Source organism: Anabrus simplex, chromosome 11 (genome assembly GCF_040414725.1).
Source record: "Anabrus simplex isolate iqAnaSimp1 chromosome 11, ASM4041472v1, whole genome shotgun sequence".
NCBI classification, from domain to species: Eukaryota; Metazoa; Arthropoda; class Insecta; order Orthoptera; family Tettigoniidae; genus Anabrus; species Anabrus simplex.
Window position 1 is genome coordinate 12,840,516 of NC_090275.1, and position 21,196 is coordinate 12,861,711.

The window sequence follows — 21,196 nt, forward strand, 5'->3', positions numbered from 1 at the left end:
TGTGAAAATGGGAAACCACGGAAAACCATCTTCAGGGCTGCCGATAGTGGGGCTCGAACCTACTATCTCCCGGATGCAAGCTCACAGCCGCGCGCCTCTACGCGCATGGCCAACTCGCCCGGTACGCAAGCTATTCTATCCCTACTCTGAGGCAGAGTGCATATTTAACGGAATAATGGCAGAGAGAAGTGTTCATGGCTATCTACGGCCTGGTCATTCCAGCTCTGGAACTTTGGACTGTTGGATCGGCAGCGTAGTACTGTTCGTTAAAAGTGAGAAAATGTGCGATTTTTCATTTGATCGAGTATTTTATAGGATAACATTGTTTTTAGTCGCTATTTTCCTACTGCCGTTTTTGTAATGAGCTATGCTGACTTCAGACCACAGTACACCACTACAACATAACGTCGAAGACAGCTGAAACAAACCTACTCCCGCAGCACAGGAAGTAAAGTAAACAAACAGGACAAGGGTCTTAATACAGACGATCCAATCATCATCATCATCATCATCATCTGTTTACCCTCCCTCGGACTCAGCGAGGGATACCACCTTTAACGCCTCAAGTGCAGTGTCCTGGAGCTTCAGACTCTTGGTCGGGGATACAACTGGGGAGAATGACCAGTACCTCGCCCAGGCGGCCTCACCTGCTATGCTGAACAGGGGCCTGGTGGAGGGATGGGAAGTCTGGAAGGGATAGACAAGGAAGAGGGAAGGAAGCGACCATGGCCTTATGTTAGGTAGCATCCCGGCATTTGCCTTGAGGAGAAGTGGGAAACCACGGAAAACCACTTCCAGTATGGCTGAGGTGGGAATCGAACCCACCTCTACTCAGTTGACATCCCGAGGCTGAGTGGACCCCGTTCCAGCCCTCGTACCACTTTTCAAATTTCGTGGCAGAGCCGGGAATCGAACCCGGACCTCCGGGGGTGGCAGCTAATCACGCTAACGACTACACCACAGAGGCGGACCTTTTTAGCCCAATATGTGTTTTTAATATTAAGTTTAGTATCCAACTAACAACCACCTTCAATGCACCCTCCCCTTCCCAACCCCCCCCCTCCCTCCCACCTACATGCGTTCTACTAACATCTGCTTTTTAATGTTTAATGTAAACCACGATATCATTTTTAAGCTATTTTATTTTTACCTAAGCTAAATGTAAACAGCTGATGATGAATGCAATGCATTCGAAACATGTTCTGTGATTATTTTTAATCAGTCACGAGCGACACATCGGGATGTGCGGACGTGTGAGTGAGCTGAGGTGCGCAATATGGGAATAACGCTACAGCAATACAGGCTAAGAATTGGAAGATGCCATGGTGCAAGGCAGTGTTGGAAGGAAGGTGGAGTTGAGAGAGGAAGAAAAATTAGTGGTTATAAAGGACTGTTGGAGATTATGTTGTGTGCGACGGTTATTGCGACGCTGCTGGTGGTAGGAGGTATAGAAAAGAACCCGGGTCCAAACCAGAGACCGTTCGGTTGGGAGGAGCTTGAAGAGATCAAGAGAGTGGTGAAGGAAGCAAGCAAAGGAGAAGAAATTAAGGAAATGATGCAGGAACACCGGGCAACCCAAATGAAGGAGATGAAGGACTTAAAAAATTTTATAAAAGAAGAAATTGGAGGTGTAAATGACAAGTTAGCGGAGATAGAAGATGAGGTAGGGAGCTTGAAAAAGAAGGTGGTGGTACTGGAAGAGGAATTAACAGCAATGAAGAGAGAAGTGAGGTTAGCAAGGAACGAATCAGCAAGGAAAAATGTGTTTGTGTATGGTGTAACTGAGGAAGGAACAGAATCAAAAGTGGAATTAGTATTGAAAGTCGTGGACATAGTTTCGAACAAAATGAAGATAAACTTTTCTGAAGTGATATAGATGATATATATAGAGTGGGAAGGAACAAGGGACATAGGCCGGTGAAGTTAAGATTAATATCAACCCTGATGGCTGATATAATTCTGAGGAATGCTGGAAATTTGAAAAGATAGAACATTTATTTGAAGGCTGAGATAGAGAAAGAAGACAGAATGCGGTTGGATGTCTATAAGCGGCATATGTGGCGTGCAGGGATTGCGAGTCAAGATAGTGGGGAGGTGTCTGGTAACTTCAGGCAGAAATTGGTCGCGATCGTGGATACAGGAGGAACTGCTGAGAATGGAAAAATGTGAGGAGGAAATGAGTTGCAGAAATCGAGAGCAGGGCGACATCAGTACGGAGAAGGAAGAGAGAAGACGGGACTGCGGTGTCAGCGGGCAGGTAGTGAAGACAGCAGAGTCCTTGGTGAGTCAGAACAGCCCAGGAAGGAGTGAATCAACAAGTAGGACACTAGACCGAAGTGAAGTGGATACAGGTAGTGAAGAGGAGACGGGAAGGGAAAGGAGTCGGGGTAGTGACTCAACCTCCCCGAATAGGAGAAATGCAGAAATAAACCTGGAGAGAAAATAGGCGTTAAATAAGGCGAGATCGTTACGTTTAAAAGATCTATGGGGTGGGAAAAAAGACTCTGGCACGGAAAAGGGGAAGGATGGGGGGGAGAAGAAAGAGAGGGATGGGGTGGAGTCAAAAGGAAGAATCACGAGAAGTAAGGGAGGAAGTGGTGAAATGCAGAAGTATAGGGAGGGAGGGGGAGGAAGTAAATAACTAGATATGGTGATAGGGATGCTGAATATTGAGGGGTTGATGGGGAAGTTAGGGAATAAGGAAATTGTGGATTTAGTGAAAGATTTTGAGATTATTGCTCTAGTAGAGACGTGGTTAGGGAAGGGGGTTGAAATTACATGGGACGGTTATAGAGTAGTTAACGTGTTAAGGAAAAAAATAGGGAAGAGGGGCCGAAACCCAGGGAGCATAGTAGTTAATAAGAAATGAGATAGCTGAATGGGTGGAGATGTTACAGACTAGGGTAGAAGGGGTAGTGTGGTTGAGAGTAAAAATGGGGAAGGGGGCAGCGGAAGCAATTTGTCTGGCACTGCTTTATAACCATCCGAGCGATTCAGTTTATGCAAATAAACATTTTTTTGACAAACTGATTGAAGAAATAAACACAATTAAAGGAATGTATGTAGAAGATGGGATGATTTTATTGGGGGATTGGAATGCGAGAGTGAGCAATAGAGTACCGGTGTACGGGAAAGAAGTAAAAGTAGACGGGGTACTGCAAAGGAAGAGTAAGGATAATGTTGTAAATAGTTATGGAGAAAGGTTATTAGAGTTATGTGCTATAGAACATTTATTTATTTTAAATGGGTGGATGAAGGGGGATAGTGTGGGAGATTTGACGTACATTACAACAAATGGAGGGAGTGTAGTGGATATAGGAATAAGCTCAGAGATAGCGTTAAGGAGAATAATGAGTTTTGAGGTGTTAGAATGTGGGTTGACGGAACATATGCCTATCAAAATAAAATTGAGAACTTTGGTTGCTGATGAGAAGGGAAAGATTGAGGAAAGTAAGGAGAGATATAGGAATGGAGGATGGAAGTATGTATGGGATGATAATACTAAAGAGAAATTAAGACGGCATTTGAAAGAGGAGGGAGATATATTAAGGGTAGGAATTGAAAGGGCGGTAGAAGGGAATGATATGGATAACGTGCTAAAATTAATAGAACTCCCTGTATGGAGGGTGGGGAAGAAAGTGAGGAGAAGGGTAGAGGGAAAAAAGAATAAAATGAATGGATGGTTTGATGAAGACTGTAGGAGAAAACGTGAGGTTGTAATGAGAGCCCTAGTGGAGTTTAGGAAGGAGGGTGTGCAAGAAAAAAGGAAGGAATATTGTAAATTGAGAAGGGAATATAAGGAGGTATTGAATGAGAAGAAAAGAGGATGGAAGGAGGCGGAAGCTGAAAAAATAAATATATATTGTAGAGAGAAGAAATTTGAGAGGATTTGGGAGTCAATAAACAAGATCAGAAGAACGAAACCGATAGGGAAGGGGGATAAAATAGGAGAAAACGAGTGGGTTAGGCATTTTAAAAGGCTTTTAGAAGGGGAGGGGAAATTGGGTAGAGAAATAGACAAGTCACAAATTGGAAGGGAACTGGAAGTAGGCATTACAATATTGGATGGGGAGATAACAAGGCAGGAGGTAATTACAGTATTAAAAAATGCTAGACCCAAGGCTGCAGGAGGTGTGAATGGTATTTCCAATAGTGGATGGAAGGAGGTTGGGGCAAATGAACCGATGTTGAGAGGGATTGTGAAATTCTTTAACTCTTTATAGGTCTTTGGGATATTATCTTCCCACCTCGTATATACGTAACGGTTTTAGGGAGATTATCTTCCCGGCTGTTTCAGAGCATGCAGTTCCACTTGCTAGTGTAAGAGGGCTGCACAGTTTCATTTCAAACTTAATAACCCGATCACTACTACCACCTAGATCACTAGGTGGGAAGTATATATCCCAGTGGTTCCTGGCGCGCGTGCAGTGGCAGTCTCATTGTGTCGAGCTGCAGTGAAACGGTGTTTGTATGAAGGCGGTGTGGAATACTGAAGACAGAAGATTTCCAAAGGTTAGTATATACTTCGGAAATGCAGTTGATCTTGATTTATTCAAGGAGAAAATCTGTATGTGCCACAGATATAATAATGATCCATCCGTTGTGTCATTCAGAATACTAATAACAGAATCAATGGTAATTTCCTAGTTTCTCTGCAACTTAGTAAGATGCTATTTCAAAATTATTTATATATTTTTCAAACTTACTACAATTCTATATTCTAAAACTGTTTTAAGTTTCCCCTTATGACAATAGACAAAGATGTTATAGTCACTTGCACTTAGTCAGTACTTGGGTTTTATGTGAGATCTAGGCCAAATTATGGTTTTGACCGTATTTGTGCTATTTAGTCTTCCTAATAAGTGGCTTCAAATCATAAACATTGGTAAAGCTTGTTTTGTCTAATAGTAGCTTGGTAATAAATAATAATAATAATAATAATAATAATAATAATTTAATACCGTATTATGCTGGAACTAATTGTAGGCTGATTACTACTGCTCTCAATATGGAAGCAAAGATTGAAGTCTGGCTGGATGAAATATCCGAAGAACAAGCTCTGGACTCGGAGGAAGGTGGGGACTCTGATGGTGAAGACCATGTCCAGAACTCTGGTAAGCAAAAACAATGGTCAACCCACACAACCTATTATGTTTGGAATTCCTATACATAGTGTCTTATAGGTTCATGTAATTTTTTTGGCAGGTCAAGAATTCTAGAAGATGGTGGCTCAAGATTTTTTATTACTTCCTGGACAGTACGATTGTCAGTTCATACATAGTGTACAAAGCGGAAATGAAAGAGAAGAAAACAAAAGGTACGTCACACCTGAAGCTTAGTTCACAACTAGTAAATGAACTGATACGGTCATTTTCGAGCAAGAAGCGCCCTGGTTATTCTCCAGCGAACGGGCGTAGAAGGTGGACAAACGGATCTGTTGGGCAAGCAACGATCGAAAATACGGTGAGATTATCAGATATCGGCAGCCTGAGCTAATAAAAACATATCGTCGCTGTGCACAATGTAGTACTCAGCAGAAGGAGAAACGCAGTAACATGAAATGTAATGCTGCGTTATATAAATCATGCTTTGAACCATTTCACAAATCACAGACAGTGCTTTCAAAGTTTTCTACATCCAAACAAATTAAATTTGAGAGATTTCATTATTTTTTATTATTCCATAGGCCATGTAGTATGCTATGTTATTGTATTATGTCGATGTCAATAAAGTAATTAATACGTAATGAGTACATTATCATAAATATTTGAAGTGGGAAATTATTATCCCACTGACCGTTCCAGGTAGGTAATATTTGTGGGTGGGCAGTGGGATAATAATTTCCCACCCCATATTTTATGAAATAAGGTGTAAATCCATAAACTAGTTGTACATCCCTAGTCATACATATATTTCAAGTACAAATTAACCATAAAATATATTTTTTTAATACCCCCAGTCTTTTGCCCTATAAAGGGTTAATAGGTTGCTGGAAACGGGGAAATTTCCTAGAGATTGGAGGAAGGGGGTATTATGCCCTATTTATAAAAATAAAGGAGCTAGTAGTGATCCAAACAACTATAGAGGAATTACACTCCTAGACTCGCTGTCAAAAGTGTACACAGGGGTTTTGGCGAATAGGATAACAAATTGGGCGGAACAGTACGGTAGGATATCTGAGTTCCAAAATGGATTTAGGAAAGGACGTAATACAGTCGATAATGTTTGGATTCTGGACACTTTGATTACAAAGTATGTGAGGATAGCAGGGCGTAAATTATTTATAGCAGCGATCGACTTAGAAAAAGCCTTTGATACGGTCAGTAGGGAGGCGCTATTTTTGAGATTAGGGGAGGTTGAAATGTCGAAAAAAATGAGGGTGGCAATAGAAACTATTTATAAGGAAGTGTTTGTGATGATTAAATTGCAGGATGGAAGGTTGAGTAAGTGTTTTGAATCGAAAAGCGGGGTGAGACAGGGATGTAAGCTATCCCCGATATTATTTATATTATTTATAAATAATATTTTAGAGGGTCATTGTGGAGACGCATGGCAATGCCCTTGGGTAGGGAAAATGGAGGTTCCGGGGTTGCTATTCGCGGATGACCTATTGATTTTGGCTTTGACGGCAAGTGGGTTGCAAAAAGGGTTGGACAAGGTAGTTGAATATACTAGGAAATGGTCTCTCAGAGTAAATGTAAGAAAGACTCAGATAATGGTGTGTAGGAAAAGGGGTGGGAGAAAGAATAATGAAGTCTGGAGGCTAGATCAGGAAGAAATTAAACCAGGGGGAAAAATTGAGTACCTAGGTGTAATAATTAGTAAGAATGCTTCTTGGAAAAATCAGTGTAAGAGTGCAAAATTTAAAGGAAGAGGAGCGCTTGCGGCAGTGGGGGTATTAGAAAAGAAATTTCCAGACGTTAAATACAAAATTCAGAAAACAGTGTTTAAATCACTGGTAATGGGCAAAATGCTATTTGGGGTTGAAGTATGGGGAATGGAGGAGGGCAGGAGTGAACTAAACCAGGTGGTGGCGAAATTTAGCAAGATCATGATGGACCTCCCGAATTGTACAGCCAATTACATGTAATAAATATCATTTTTGGTCCGTATTGATGATATTAGATTGAAATAATAACATTAAGTTATTATTTCAATTGTACAGCCAATGCCGGGGCCAGATTAGTCTGTAAAGAATCGATAGAGGTTGAAATAGCTAAGAGGGTGTTCACGTACTGGATTAGATTGGAGGAAGGGAAGGGTGGGGCGTTAGTACAAGAAATGTTCAGTTTTCAGAAAGGTATGACGAATGAAGGTTACTGGGTGAATAAGTGCAAAAAATGGTTACAAAAGATTGGATTGGGGGTATATGGAGAGGTCTGGGGGGATGGTAGGAATAAATGGGTATGGGAAAGGATAAAGGGAAGACTACTAGATATTGAAAGACAGAGCTTAATAGGGGAATATAGAGAGAGAGTCTCTTTATCAGTATTAAATAAATTGGTGGAAGTAATAAAACCAAAAACGGAGTTTGAGGGTAGAAGGGATAAGAGAGGTTTGTACTGGTGGATATTGGGTGTTCCAAGGAATAGGGGATGGGTAGGTAGTGAGAATAGGGATAGATGTGTGTTATGTGGAGAGAAGTGGGAGGACCTGCATATTTTTAATCAATGCCGACCATTGGCGGAGATAAAGATCAAACTACTAAGTAAGAAGGAGCTGCATATGGTAGGGGAAAGCTATAAGATAACATCTTAGTTATGTAGAGAGTGGGAGAAAGGAATGAATATAGCGAAATTCTTAAATGTGGCCAGAGCTATATTTATAAAGAAATTGAGGGAGAAACAGGGGTTGTGCAGATAATGTGGTTCGTGCCGAGGGAGAAAGGGGGAAGGCATTCTGCTCAGAGGAATGGATCTCCGCCCTGAGCAGATGCGGGAAGGGTATCATGGTAATCATGATATCAGAAGAGGGGGCTGTAGTGTTAGGGGAAAGGGGGAGAACACCTTGCCCTGTGGAAAGGTGATCCGCCTGGGGCCAAGGGAAAGCCTGAGAAAATTAGGTAAGAGTTGAGAAAAGGGTAGGTTGAATAGGTTTGAGGGTAGTGTAAATTTAAGAAGTTGGTATATAGTTTAAGTTTATCGTGGATAGTTGAAATGAAGCTTAGGTGGAAGCAAAAAAACAAAAAACAAAGTGAGTTGACTGAGTGAACTAATGGAGTTGGAATGGAGTACTGTCTGTTGGTGTGTAAATGAGGAGTGGAAAAAAAATGGATTGTTTAAGTGTATTTCTGTGAGGAGGGGGTATAAGAAGGTGTATGTGATAGAATTGAGATCGATTAAGTGGGAATGTAGTTAAGGGGAAAATGTTGGCAGTATGGAAATTGTGAAAGTAGGTCATATGAAAAAAAAAATGTTAAATGGTGTAGATGCCTTGATGAGGGGTGTAAAATTGAGGGGTTCTTGATGTTTATGTATTAAGTTTAATAGGATGGAAGAAATGGGATATAAGTCTTAACAGTTTGATGTAATTGAGGTGCTGTAGACTGAGAAGACGGAGTAAACTAATGGATTTGGAATGGAAACTGTTTGTTTGTGTGTAAGTGAAATGTTAAAAAAGAAAAAAAAAAAAAGTTAAATTGTTTTAAGTGCGGTGATGAGGGATGTAAAATGATTGTTAGTTGATGTTTGATATGTGAAGTGTGGTGCGGTAGGTGGAGAAGACTGGGTGAACTAGTGGACTACGTATGAATGTGTGTCTGTGTAAAAAAAAAAAAAAAAAAAAAAAAAAAGAAGTTAATTGTTTTAGGTGCGTTGATGAGGAATGATAAATTGTTGTTAGCTGATGTTTAAGTCTTAAGTTTTATAAGGTGAGATGTAGTGAGCGGGAGTAGTGCGTGAGAGGTGAGGGTGACATATCAAGGGAAGAGGGAGGGGTGGGGACTTGACCCCACTCCAAAGAAGTTAGACTTGAGCATGTCTGCACGGAAAGGAAAAGGAAAGGGAAGGTAGTGTGGTGACAATGGACAAGAGTATGTGTGACGTACATAGCGGAAGTGTGTGGCAGGCGACCTGTTGGGTCTGGTTTCAGCCAGGTTGGCTTGTAACCCATGATAAGGGAAGGAACACAGTGTTTGTCAGCGAGTGTCGGTGAGATACGATACCAGTTCTCACGTGGCAAGGCTGGTGGCTGCTGTAGATGGGTTGGTGGGCGTGTGTTCCATACCAGGGCTGTTGCAGCGACCAGTCTAATTAATTTTTTTTTTTAGGTGGTAGTCAGGGGTTGGGCTTAGGGTAGTTAGTAGTGCGGTATCGTCCTGCATGTGTGCTGGCTATCCGCGTACGTGTGGGATGATACTGAGTAGATGTAGAGGTAGTTAATGTAGTTAAGTAGTTTTAAGAGAGATGTAGTTGCTATTATTGCTTGTTTTCCTTTGTTTCGCTCTGTCTGTCTTTATTGCCTGTAAGCCGATGGTGTACACTAGGGTGGGCAATAAAGATATGTATGTATGTATGTATGTATGATTATTTTTAATGTCTTTTTAAATAGCCTAAAGCTAAATAAAAGAGAAAGTATCGATTAGGTGGAACCTTTTCTTCATTAATTAATTGGTTCACCCAGAACAAATCGAGCTGCTTTTCTTTAGATTTTTTCCAGTTCTTGAATCAAGTAATCTTGGTGAGGGTCCCATACCCTGGAATCATACTCTAGTTGGGGACATACCAGAGACTTATATGCCCTCTCCTTTACATCCTTACTACAACCCCTAATCACCCTCATAACCATATGCAGAGATCTGTACCCTTTATTTACAATCATATTTATGTGATAACCCCAATGAAGATCTTTCCTCATATTAACACCTAGGACTTACAATGATCCCCATAAGGAACTTTCATCCCATCAATGTCTATAGCCCATCTCCTGCCTTGATCTATGCACCCATATTTCACCCTGTTTTCCTGGTACCCCTTCTCTCAGGATCTTTCTTTCCTCGTTTTCCAATCAAATACAAGCTATTTTGCCTAATGTCATGGTTTCAGTAGCGAACAATGCAGAGTTCCAGATGGTCATTGTATAGCGTCGCGGAGAGAAAAAAATGGAAGGGATCCAACACTTTGAAAAATAAAGGTATCGGCCAAAGTCAGGGGCCACGAAGGGCATGAAAATTAAAGACTCCATAAGATTCGCAAACATAATACTGTCGGGGTCAGAAAAAAAAACAAGACTTGACCAAGGGAGGTTAGATAGGATAGATGAAAGTGAGGAGTCTGGCACAAGTAAGTGCAAACAATGCCAGGACTCAGCTAAGGGTCCTGCGGTCGCCAACCCATGCTCCCAAGTTCAGAATCTCTTACAACAGACAGGGGATACCGTGGGTGTCATTCTACCGCCTCCACCCACACGGGGTCCGGCGGTGGGGTGGGGATTCCCTTTTCAGTTGCACCTTATGAGAAGCAAGGTATACCTACCATTCTACCACCCTTAGTCACAGGGGGATTGAGCTGTTGTAGGTGAAAGGGGTTCAGTCTTTGGGAGACAACCTACTAACGTCAGAGTCGGAAGAGAACGAGGGTTCACCAAAGGAAGTCATACAGAATAGATGATGGACAGGAACCTCACCCAAGAAAGTGGGAACTTCCATCACCTCTGGTCCAGTGGTCAGCACTTGCTGATTTGTTGAAGTGAAACATAGGCTCCCACGAGGTTCTTCGTACATACTGTGTTGTGGTAGCTGTTTTTAATTAATAGCATTCTGGTAGTTGAATTTCTATTACTGTTTTTTTTTCAGAATTTCTAAGAATTACTCTGGCCTAGTACGGTATTGATCTTGGAATCATATTCAGGCTTTGCGTTGTTTAGCTCTTCTAATTGCAAATCTTGCGCGTTGCTTAGTATATAAGGCAAATTATCAATTTATTCAAGTATTTATTGTTATATTTCATTCTTTTAGGAAAACTATACTTCACACTTAATAATTACGGCACCGTACCATCATTTCAAGAATTGTTTTGATAATATCTCTCTGAACCGGAAGCCTCAGTGAAATACTCGTTTCCTAAGTCTGTCACTAGATAGCACAACAATCTGCAAAGGTTTCTGTGAGGATAAGACGCTTGTCAGGTATAAGAAACATAATGAATTTGTCAAATTTTGCAATTATTGTTAAGGAAATGAAGTTCTGGGATATTGCTCAGCAGTTTTAACTTTTCTCTGAGTACTTGTTTAGAAAATTCTCTCCCCAGTGGCAAATCATTCTAGTGTGTTGGTTTACTTTCTCGCCATTTTCTAATGACATCATGCGGCACTATTGTACTTCTTGGTGCTTAATTAAATTGTTCATGTGTTAAATATTACTCTTTCATTATTTTGTATACATTGACATATGATGTAAGCATTTAACACCGTCATTTTGCCCTGTCACTCTAGGTATTAGTATGGTTCACTGATAAATGGACCATCGTCCGTATGGTGTCTTCTGAATTAGGAATGGAAGAGCGTGACCAGTGAGTTGATAAAGAAAATATATTTTTTATAGCATGATTAGACCCCGTGGACAATTATTCTAGCTCATAGTATCCGTGTAACCTTTAATTCCAAATTTTAATAGTGTAGATTTCATGAAATTAATTAAGTGTCTGAACTGTCATACACCTTTTTTTTCTTTTCATGTGTGTACTGCAGTATTACTATTGATGATTTTTATTTAGAAAAATCAGGTAAAAACATAACTATAACACTGCTTTATTTTATAGTAAGAATAGCATTTACTGTCTAGTAATATCCTTACTTCTTAGTAGTTTGATGCAGAATAACTGGTCAATAACCTGCTTTGTTGGCTTAGATGAAAATTCTCCTCACTCTCCCCTGTACACTTTAATAGGATATATATATATATATTTTGTAGAGATGGATTGTGCTTGATTTAAGAAACAATTTAGCTTGGCATCTTCCAAAAATAAGGACTGTAAAGTTGATTTAGTATTGATATAGCCTCCTATCTCTAGTTGCATTTAGCCTCCAGTTGACACATTAATACGTGACATTGAAATAGGCTACATGGCCATACCTTCCATTTTCGGGTAGAGCAGATTCAGATGAAACTTGGTTACAACCTCAGTATATATTTTGGTGTAGGCCCTACATTAGTTACTGCTGCTCAAAATCTCCTGGAGTCAATCTGAAAATTATATTCCTTGTAAGGCACCGCTGCTAGTCTGATTGAGAATACATACATCCAATATGTTAAAAATAAGTTTTCAGATATCTAAAACAGACTCCGAAAGTGTCAAAATAGGCACCAAAAGTATGGCTTTAGGCACATGTAGTACAATATAAATGGCATATGTCAAAGGGGAAAGATATTTTTGATTAAATTATAGGCCTAGTAAATTTATTGGCCTTGCTTTGTGGTTGCTTTTGCAGTAATGCAACTATTACACTACATTTACCAATGAACTTGCTGATTAACACTAGTTGAAGGGCTGAGTAAAGTTGTAGTACAAGTTACAAAAGGAAGAACATTAGCCTACTTTTGTCATATATCTTATGTAATCTCGTATCTGAATGTGGTACAAGAGATATGTACCTGTAGGAAAACAAATGGAGTGGGTAAGTCAGCCATTTGAAAAAAAAAAAAAAGCACCATACTAATCACACAGACTTCAGGTGCATTTTTCACAAATGTTTGTAAACATAACTTGATCCACTTTTTCACTAACCCGTTATAATTTCTACCTAAGTTAGTGGCATAGTACATAACCACAGTTTTCTGGAAATTTTTTATTGTGAAAGTTATTACATTAAAAACATTTGAAATAACCAACACACTTCCATTCATTGCTGGATAAAAGAACCTAGATATGAACTAAATAGAAATTGGTGTTTTCAGGCTCTAAAACCTTAAAATAGTCTTCAAAGGGCAAAATAAGCATTTTAGGCCCATAAAACTCTTACCAAAAATTTAGTATTTTATTCAACTGTACCAGTTTTGGTTTTGTTACGAGTACAAACAGCTGATTCACAGCACACAACACTAACGGAAATGTATATACTCGAATATAAGTTTGGAATCAATTATTCTTTGTAGCAAAATTCAGAACTCGCATAAGATGAACAATAACACATAACATATTTAGTAAGACTATAAGATTTAAAATACCAATGCTCGAACAGATAAAACGCAAGAAAATGAAATTTATACTCGCTGTTTATCAGAGCTCGTGTTGCTGAAAGATTTAATTTCTCCTAAGGAAGGAAAAAATCCTACAAATCTGTCCTGGTTATTTCATCCACCACGTAAAGTGGGTACTTTGGCTTTTTGTTTCACAAGGTGCACGAGTCCCCCCCCCCCCCCCCCCTCCTTTTGTTATCACGAACCAAAATATTGTGCTCCTCCAACCGCTCAACTCATTATTTCTAGTCGCCAGTGTTGGTGCTTCGTCAAGAATGACAGAGTGAACTGACAAAGACCACGGGAAAAAATGAGCACAATACAGCACACAGCTGATAGCGCGTGTTTACAGAAAACTACAGTTCGACAACACTGGTAACAGAAACTAGAGTCTAACGCACTCTGTTGGATTGATCGGCTACCTATGATTGGCTGTTTATTAATTAACTTAGTCTCCGCGAAAAGGCAGTGCTCAAATGTCAAGTCAAAACCCAAGAACTGAACTATAGTTATAACATAAATATAAATACTGAGTTCATGTTTAGAATCTACTCAGTCTTGTATAGTAGGTTTTATAAAAAGAGAGATTCTCCTGCTTTGCAAGCTAGTTCTGTGGTGGCAGAGATATTTTTAAATTTATTTCTTTATTTATTCAGTATAAAAGCTGTTCAGATCCTGGTCACTCCATGTGAGATTTGTGCTGGGCTTAAGGGCAGGTTATTAAAAGGAATCGAAGGGTTGCGGTAAGAATTGATGGTAGAATGAATTCTTGGTTCACGATACTTTGAGGGGTTAGACAAGGCGTAACATTTCACCTTTGTTGTTCATATTTTACGTGGATCATCTATGGAAAGGTTTGAAGTGGCAGGGAGGGATTCAGTTAGGAGGAAATGTAGTAAGGCTGACAACTTGATCTTATGGCAGATTGTTCTGAAAGCCTACAGCAATGAGTATGGTATGAAAATGAGCTTTTCCAAGACTAAAGTGATGTCAGTAGGTAAGAAACCTAAGAGAATTGAATGTTGGAAATACAAAGCTGGAAGAGGTAGATCATTTCAAGTATTTAGGATGTGTATTCTCCAAGGATGGTACAGTAGTATAGTGAGATTAAATCAAGGTGCAGCAAAGCTAATGCAGTGAGTTCTCAGTTGCGATTAGCAATATTTCTGTCAGAAGAAGTCAGCTTCCAGACGAAACTATCTTTACATCGGTCTGTTTTCAGACCAACTTTGCTTTACGGGAGTGAAAGCTGGGTGGATTCAAGATAAATTCTTCATAATTTAGAAGTAACAGGTATGAAAGTAGTGAGACTGATCCCCAGTACAGACAAGTGGGAACAATGGCATGAGGGTACTTAGAATGAGGAGATAGAGACAAAGTTAGGAATTAACTAGATTGATGAAGTTGTACGCTTAAACAGACTTCGGTGGTGGAGTCACGTGAGGTGAATGAAGGAGGAAAGGTTATCTAAGAGAATAATGGACTTGGTCATGTAGGGTAAGAGAAGTACAGGGCGACCATAACAACGATGGTTAGACTGATTTTCTAATGATTTAAAGATAAGAGTTATAGAAGTAAACGAGGCCACAGAACTAGTTACAAATAGAGGATTGTGGCGGCATATAGTAACCCTAGAAGGCTTGTAGGCTGAACGCTGAAAGGCATAAGTCTATAGTGAAGTATGTATGTATGATAGTACACAGGCATAAATGCCTGTTATAGTACTTTCTTGACACAAATTGAATTACTAAAAAGGAATATGTTAAATAAAATATTTATATACAGTACAGTTTGGAAATTTTTAACTCTATGGACTGCTGCCTCTGTGGCTCAGGCGGCCTCTCACCGCTGGGTTCCGCGGTTCAAATCCTGGTCACTCCAAGTGAGATTTGTGCAGGACGATGCGGAGGCGGGGACAGGTTTTTCTCCGGGTACTCTGGTTTTAAAACTAAGAAATAATGTTAGGTTTTGGTCCACATCACTTTACAAGTGAACTATTTAATTAAAAACATATTAAAAATATTTAGGGACATGTTTCGTCTCTGAGACTTCATCAGCCATAAAATCACATGGTAGATTACAAAACTCAAATCAGAATCTGAAAAACTGTCATCTTTCATCCCAACAACTCACTCCCATATCTTTTCATTTCATCTGTCGGTCATTAATCATTGCCCCAGAGGAGTGCCACAGGCTTCAGCAGCCGCCACCCAATTCCTATCCTTGCCGCTAGATGGGGCTTCATTCATTCCATTCCTGACGCAGTCGAATGAGTGGAAAGAGGCTGTGGATTTTCATTTTAACTCTATGGACAGAAATAAAATTAGCTGAAACAAAAATAAAATAAAGAAGAAAGAGAGAAAAGGAAAATAAAATCTTCCAAATATACAAAATGGAATTTTTTGCTAATAATTTATGAAAATAACTTAAATATTTAGATCTGTGTTGAATGTGTCTGTGCTAGAGAACTAAGCTGGCATGAATTAAACTATAAAATGAACAGATTTTTACAAGCAGAGAAGTCGTGTGATACATCTTGTGACCTGAAATAATGCTTGCTGATGTGATCCTACATGTGGAACAGGAAAAGGGAAGAGACTGAGCAATTCTGAACAGTCAGTTCTTCCAGTAAGTTTTCCTCGATCTTCTGCTAAATTAAATTAAATTTAAAATATCTCATAGGCTATTAAGTCAAAGTGTCATGTATACAGAATGTATTAAATGTCTTATAATACAGATAGGCCAACTTTCAAAATTTATTTTGTGCAGTTTCAATCAACACATTTGATCTTTACTCCCTATCGATTCCAAATTATTTCTGAATGTCCTAAACCTGGTTCTTATTTGTAGTGTAAGATATAACATGATACTTAGACTGGCATGATACAATCATTACCACTGTTGTCCTGTTGAAACATGGCATCTCCATCAGGATACTCTAGGGCCGGAAATGTATTCAGATGGTCTGAGAGAAGGTCCACATACGGTGCACCTCTCAGCGTTCCCTGCAGCCAGACAATGGGGCCTAATTGTGACCATGAGAATGCCGCCCAAACCAGAACTGAGCCACCTCCGGCCTGGACACAACCTTGTTGACACACAGGATCCATAGCTTCATGGGGCATGCGCCACACACTCACGCGCCCATCACCTCGATACAACTGGAACCGGGATTCATCGGACCATACCACACACCACCACTGTTCCATGGCCTGTTGCTGATGTTCGTGGGCCCGTGCACATCGTTGAGTTTTGTGTCGAGGTGTCAGCAAAGGTACACGAGTTGGTCATCGGCTGGTGAAATGTATGTGGTCCATTTGCCTCCTTGCAGGCCTGGTAGAAATGGCTTCCTGACTCCCAACATTCAATTGGGTGGTGATCTGACTCACTGAAGTCCATGGAGCGTCCAGTATGGTTCTGAGAAAGCGACATGATGCCCGTTCGTTAAACATGCGTGGTCTTCCTGTGCAGCGGTTTACGCGGGTGGTAACATTCTCTGTGCGATATTGAAGATCCATCCTCGACACTGTTGACCTTGGAAACCCGAATTGGCGTGTAATCTCGGCAATGCTATGTGCCGTGCTCTGTTGATCACCCTATGTTCAAAGCCGGTTAACTCTCGACGTGTTGCCATCTTCACGACATTGGTGTCTCTGACAGACTGCTCAGGGGTCATACACGGCGTATTTTCTAATGGGACACCCCTTCCTATGACTTTTGGCCACTCAGTATATAACGATTACAATTTTATTTCAAGAATTAAATTATGAGTAAAGTTTATATTTTGTGAAAAGTAATTATTACAAGTAATTAGATTACTTTTAGTCGGCGATTACTTCCCAAGTCTGCATGTTACTACTCTTCACCGTGTAATTTAATTTTTTTTCAGTCTATTGAACACTAAAATAATACTGTAACATACCTGTAAAAAAACACACTGTTAAACAGTTTTCATTAATTTAAAGAGGAAGGGAGAACCCATGGCTATGGGCAGGGGAGTTCACCTTTAGGGGGCTTGTTGAAGCCATTGTGTAGGAAATGACACATAAATTCAACTGGAAGCTGCTACCTTGCAGATGTGGCAGGAGACTGCTAAAGGCTAAGGGTGATAATCTTGACAGAAAATCTTCTCTAACGTTAGGCCTAGCAAATCAGTTGGAGAGTAACTGCAATCGCCTTCAACACTTATACGAACCTCGGATGCAAACAAAGAACTCGAAGTAGACAACAACACCCGCAGACCCACGCCAGGTATGATGGCTTGCAGCCTGATGATAGGCCAAGCCTTGCGATTGTGCAACAACCCCGGAGAAGACAACACACTCGAATAGGAACAATCAGTGTACTGAGTTCGACTGGGAAATGTGAAGAGTTAGTAGATATCGTGGAGAGAAGGAAAATATCAATCCTAGGACTGAGTGAAACTAAGTGGAAAGGTAAAGGGAAGAAAGAGTTTAGGAAAAACTATACCCTCTGCTGGAATGATAACAACAGAGAGATGAGAAATGGAGTAGGATTGATATTGTCTAAAGAGTTAGATGGCATTACAGAGATCCACTACATCAGTGAGAGAATTATAAAGGCAACAGTTCCTCTTGGCAAAGAGAAGCTTATACTGGTGCAAGTGTATGCCCCTCAGACGGGTTGCAATCAAGATGAAACGAACAAGTTTCTTGAAGACTTAGAAGAGACCATCAGTGAAGACGGGGCAATCATCATCGGGGACCTCAACGCACAGCTCGGGACAGACAGGAATGGCCATGGGACCACATGGAATGGGAGAAGGAATTCAGAAGGCGAACATCTCCTAGGAAGCTGGGATTGTTACATCATTGTTAGATCTGCAGTACCCAGTAAACTGGAACTGTGAAATGATGATGATTAAAAAAGAAGTGGCATTTGATAAAATATGATGATATTTCAAGAATGAAGAAAAAAAGGAAATTCACTTCATGGTTATATTGTTCCATGTTTGGCAGTATCATCTCTACATTTTAACTCCGGACTTCAGATTTTTGAAGGTTTTTCTGCTGGGACTTTAAGCATTGAGCAGTGTGAAATAAGTGCTTTTCAGTGACAGTTTAGTCTAAGAAGACTATTTTATGTAGATGCTTTTCAAAATGAACATTTGTCTGTAATGCAATGAACAAATAGTATGAAGCAGTTTTTTATTGTGCAGTGTCTGAGGTTTTTAAAAAACTTTTCTTAATCTGACCTAAGTGGTATCTGTGTTTCACCTGCAAACATGGCATTACACCATTCATCCAACTCTCCAATTAAGATGTTGGCTGGTCCATCTTCTCTCAATACGACGATTCTTTAGTGGAACACGTTGAATCGGTCGAAATTATTTTAATTGGGTACTATACAGCCGATTGCGCACAGTAGTCGAAGTTGGTCTCCTTTGCGCTGTTACGCAGATATACAGATCTTGACGTGGCGTTGTCACCCTCGGTCACATCATTGGTCTCGCTGTTCCTTTTCCACGTTTTTGACACTGCACTTTGAGTAACCCCTATGATGTGTGATATTGTTGCTTGTGTGTATCCATCCTGAATGATTGTTACAATTCTGGCTCAGTTAAAGTGTGAGAAACACATGGCACAGTAAACACTAACTGAAGGTCGTAATGCACTGTATACACTCTTACCAGACTGTACCTGAAATGGCACAGCTCTCCCCAGTTCGACACAGACCGTACGCAGCGGCATCTGCTGTATTGTAAACTAGCAGTTGAATAACGTGTGTGTTTACAGTGCCCTAGGACTACACACACCCTAGTATGTAATGTGCATAATTCCATTGTATGCCAGATATTTTTTGAGATGTATAGTTATTATTGTCTTCTTTATTTTGTTTCCAAATTAGCTTTTGTTTAATTTATACTTGTCACACAAATTTGGAGCATGTTTTATATACAGGAAGTACCGACGTTTTTGTAACATTGCAAAATGGCTCATTTATTACTGAGAGAGGTGTCCTCGTTCCAGCATTTCAAAATATGGGAACCCTAAAATGAACTAATTCTTAAGTCTGAATTTTTCAGCAGAAGGTACATTTAGGAGCTAACTTAAAGTAAGAGATTTCACACAATGCAACCCAATGGAAGATTCTTGGTCTAGTGTTTGAAGTTTACCTTCAAAAATTTTGCTACAAATTTTTAAAATGCAGAAAGAATTCCAAAGTCATTAATTTTTTCTCAAGTTCTATGAATAGTAGGCTACATGTTCGTCTACCTGTAAACACAAACTAATAATTTGAAATTGATTGATCGCAGTCATTTTTTTGTTGTTACACCTTTTTCTTGTGCAGTGGAAGTTGTGGGAAATGGCCATTAAAAAGTTTGCAAAATTTTAACATCAGTTTTGATACCTTTAATTGTTTTCCAGGAAAATGATCTTATCAATGAATTAAAGTCAGCCTTCAGTGCGAATTTGTAGTGTATACAGTGAAATGAGATATTTTTCCAGCAAACTTACGTTGCGGAAAACCATTAATGTCTCTGTCTTGACTTGTAATTGTTGGGCTATTTGATTTTTATGTAGCTACATCAGTTTTGAAGCTAAATTTGTTGAAATGTGTATCTGTTATATATTATTTTTAATATTTACTGCAATAGCTACTCTTCTGTTGAATCTTGTGATGTGTCAACTTTCAGATGCAGAAATTATACTTTCGCTTGTCTATTTCTCCTTTCTGTTGTTCCTTCTTTCCACAAACATTGGTTCATCCTTTTTGTAGCTTATATTACAATCTCTCTCTATAGTTTTCAATCTTTGGTGGATAATTTGGTACAGTTTATTTTCTTTTGTTGTGAACAATCAGTTTTTAATCTGTAAAATTACTGATTTAATTAAACTCAATGAAAAATGTTGTGGGGATTTTGTAACAACTGAGAAAATTTTAATTACTTAATTTTAGTTACTTACAAAAAAGTATGTAAAGATATAAGAATTGCATAGAATTAGGCAAAAGAGATTTCTGCTGACGCTAATACATAATATTTCTTTCCTAATGGGATCACACTTGATGCCATTCTTCATTAATGGCAACCTTTGTAGAAGGCTGTAGTGCTGGGTAGAGGTCTTGGTGAAGACGTAGGAATTCATTAATAAGAGAGATCTTGCAAGACATTGGAACAGGAAGCTATGTATCAATGAAGGGGACATCCGTTAATCAATTGGGTGATACGAAACTACCATAAAGCTTCCTATAACTGAAATTTTCAATATCTCAAAGGAATTTTATTTTCCTGGTGGAAGCTTATTATATTTTACATGTTGTATGTTTTCTATAACTCAAAGTCCTATTACTTGAGTTTTCCATTATCTTGAATAAAATTTGAAGCCCAGATATAAAATTGTTTTCAGTGACTCAAAGTTATGCAGAACATTGTGCTTACACAATCTTGATTATACCCATAAGAAACTAATTCCTGTAGCAGGAACATGAAGTTATAGTCTCCTTATACAAGTAGAAGCATTCTCTACATTTTGCTCAGATTGTATTTTTTACTCTCCCCATGCCATAGCATTTTAACAGTACTTTACTGGCAATGCTCATTAGTTGCGTACCATAGCAGCTTAAAACTATACTTTATGCTACTTTGGAATCCTCAGGACAGTGTTACAGAGAAAACAGCAAAATAACATGACAGACTTCTTTTCAAAGATAGTAATGTTTGAGTATCTTAAAATGAGAATGTTCATTATTAAGGCATAATAAAACTGGTTTTAAAAGCACCAGTTCTTAGTATGATATAATAATATAGTATTAAATCATTATGCACAACTTAAACGAGAAAGCAGCATGGATAAATAGAACCAGTAAAATGAAAAAAGGACAATTTCTAACCTGGTCGGCTTATAACAAAAAATGCTTGTCAGTAGCCTTGGCCAGGCTGAGTGGCTCAGATGGTTGAGGTGCTGGCCTTCTGGCCCCAACTTGGCAGGTTCGATCCTGGCTCAGTCCGGTGGTATTTGAAGGTGCTCATATACGTCAGTCTCGTGTTGGTAGATTTAC

At 39.4% G+C, this 21,196-nt stretch overlaps 1 protein-coding gene across 4 annotated transcripts in view; it reads left to right on the forward strand.

The window, feature by feature from the left end:
* The first annotated feature begins 11,081 nt into the window (after positions 1 to 11,081).
* Positions 11,082 to 21,196, forward strand: part of Klc (kinesin light chain) — a 416,901-nt gene continuing 406,786 nt past the window's right edge. For 2 of the 4 annotated variants that reach the window (XM_067155490.2, XM_067155483.2), the window contains exons 1-2: positions 11,082 to 11,124; positions 11,431 to 11,507. In XM_067155490.2, the coding sequence (XP_067011591.1) occupies positions 11,470 to 11,507 (38 nt within the window). In that variant the 5' untranslated portion in view covers positions 11,082 to 11,124; positions 11,431 to 11,469. The remainder of the gene's footprint in view (positions 11,125 to 11,430; positions 11,508 to 21,196) is intronic. The other 2 variants (XM_067155488.2, XM_067155489.2) reach the window with 2 other exon arrangements.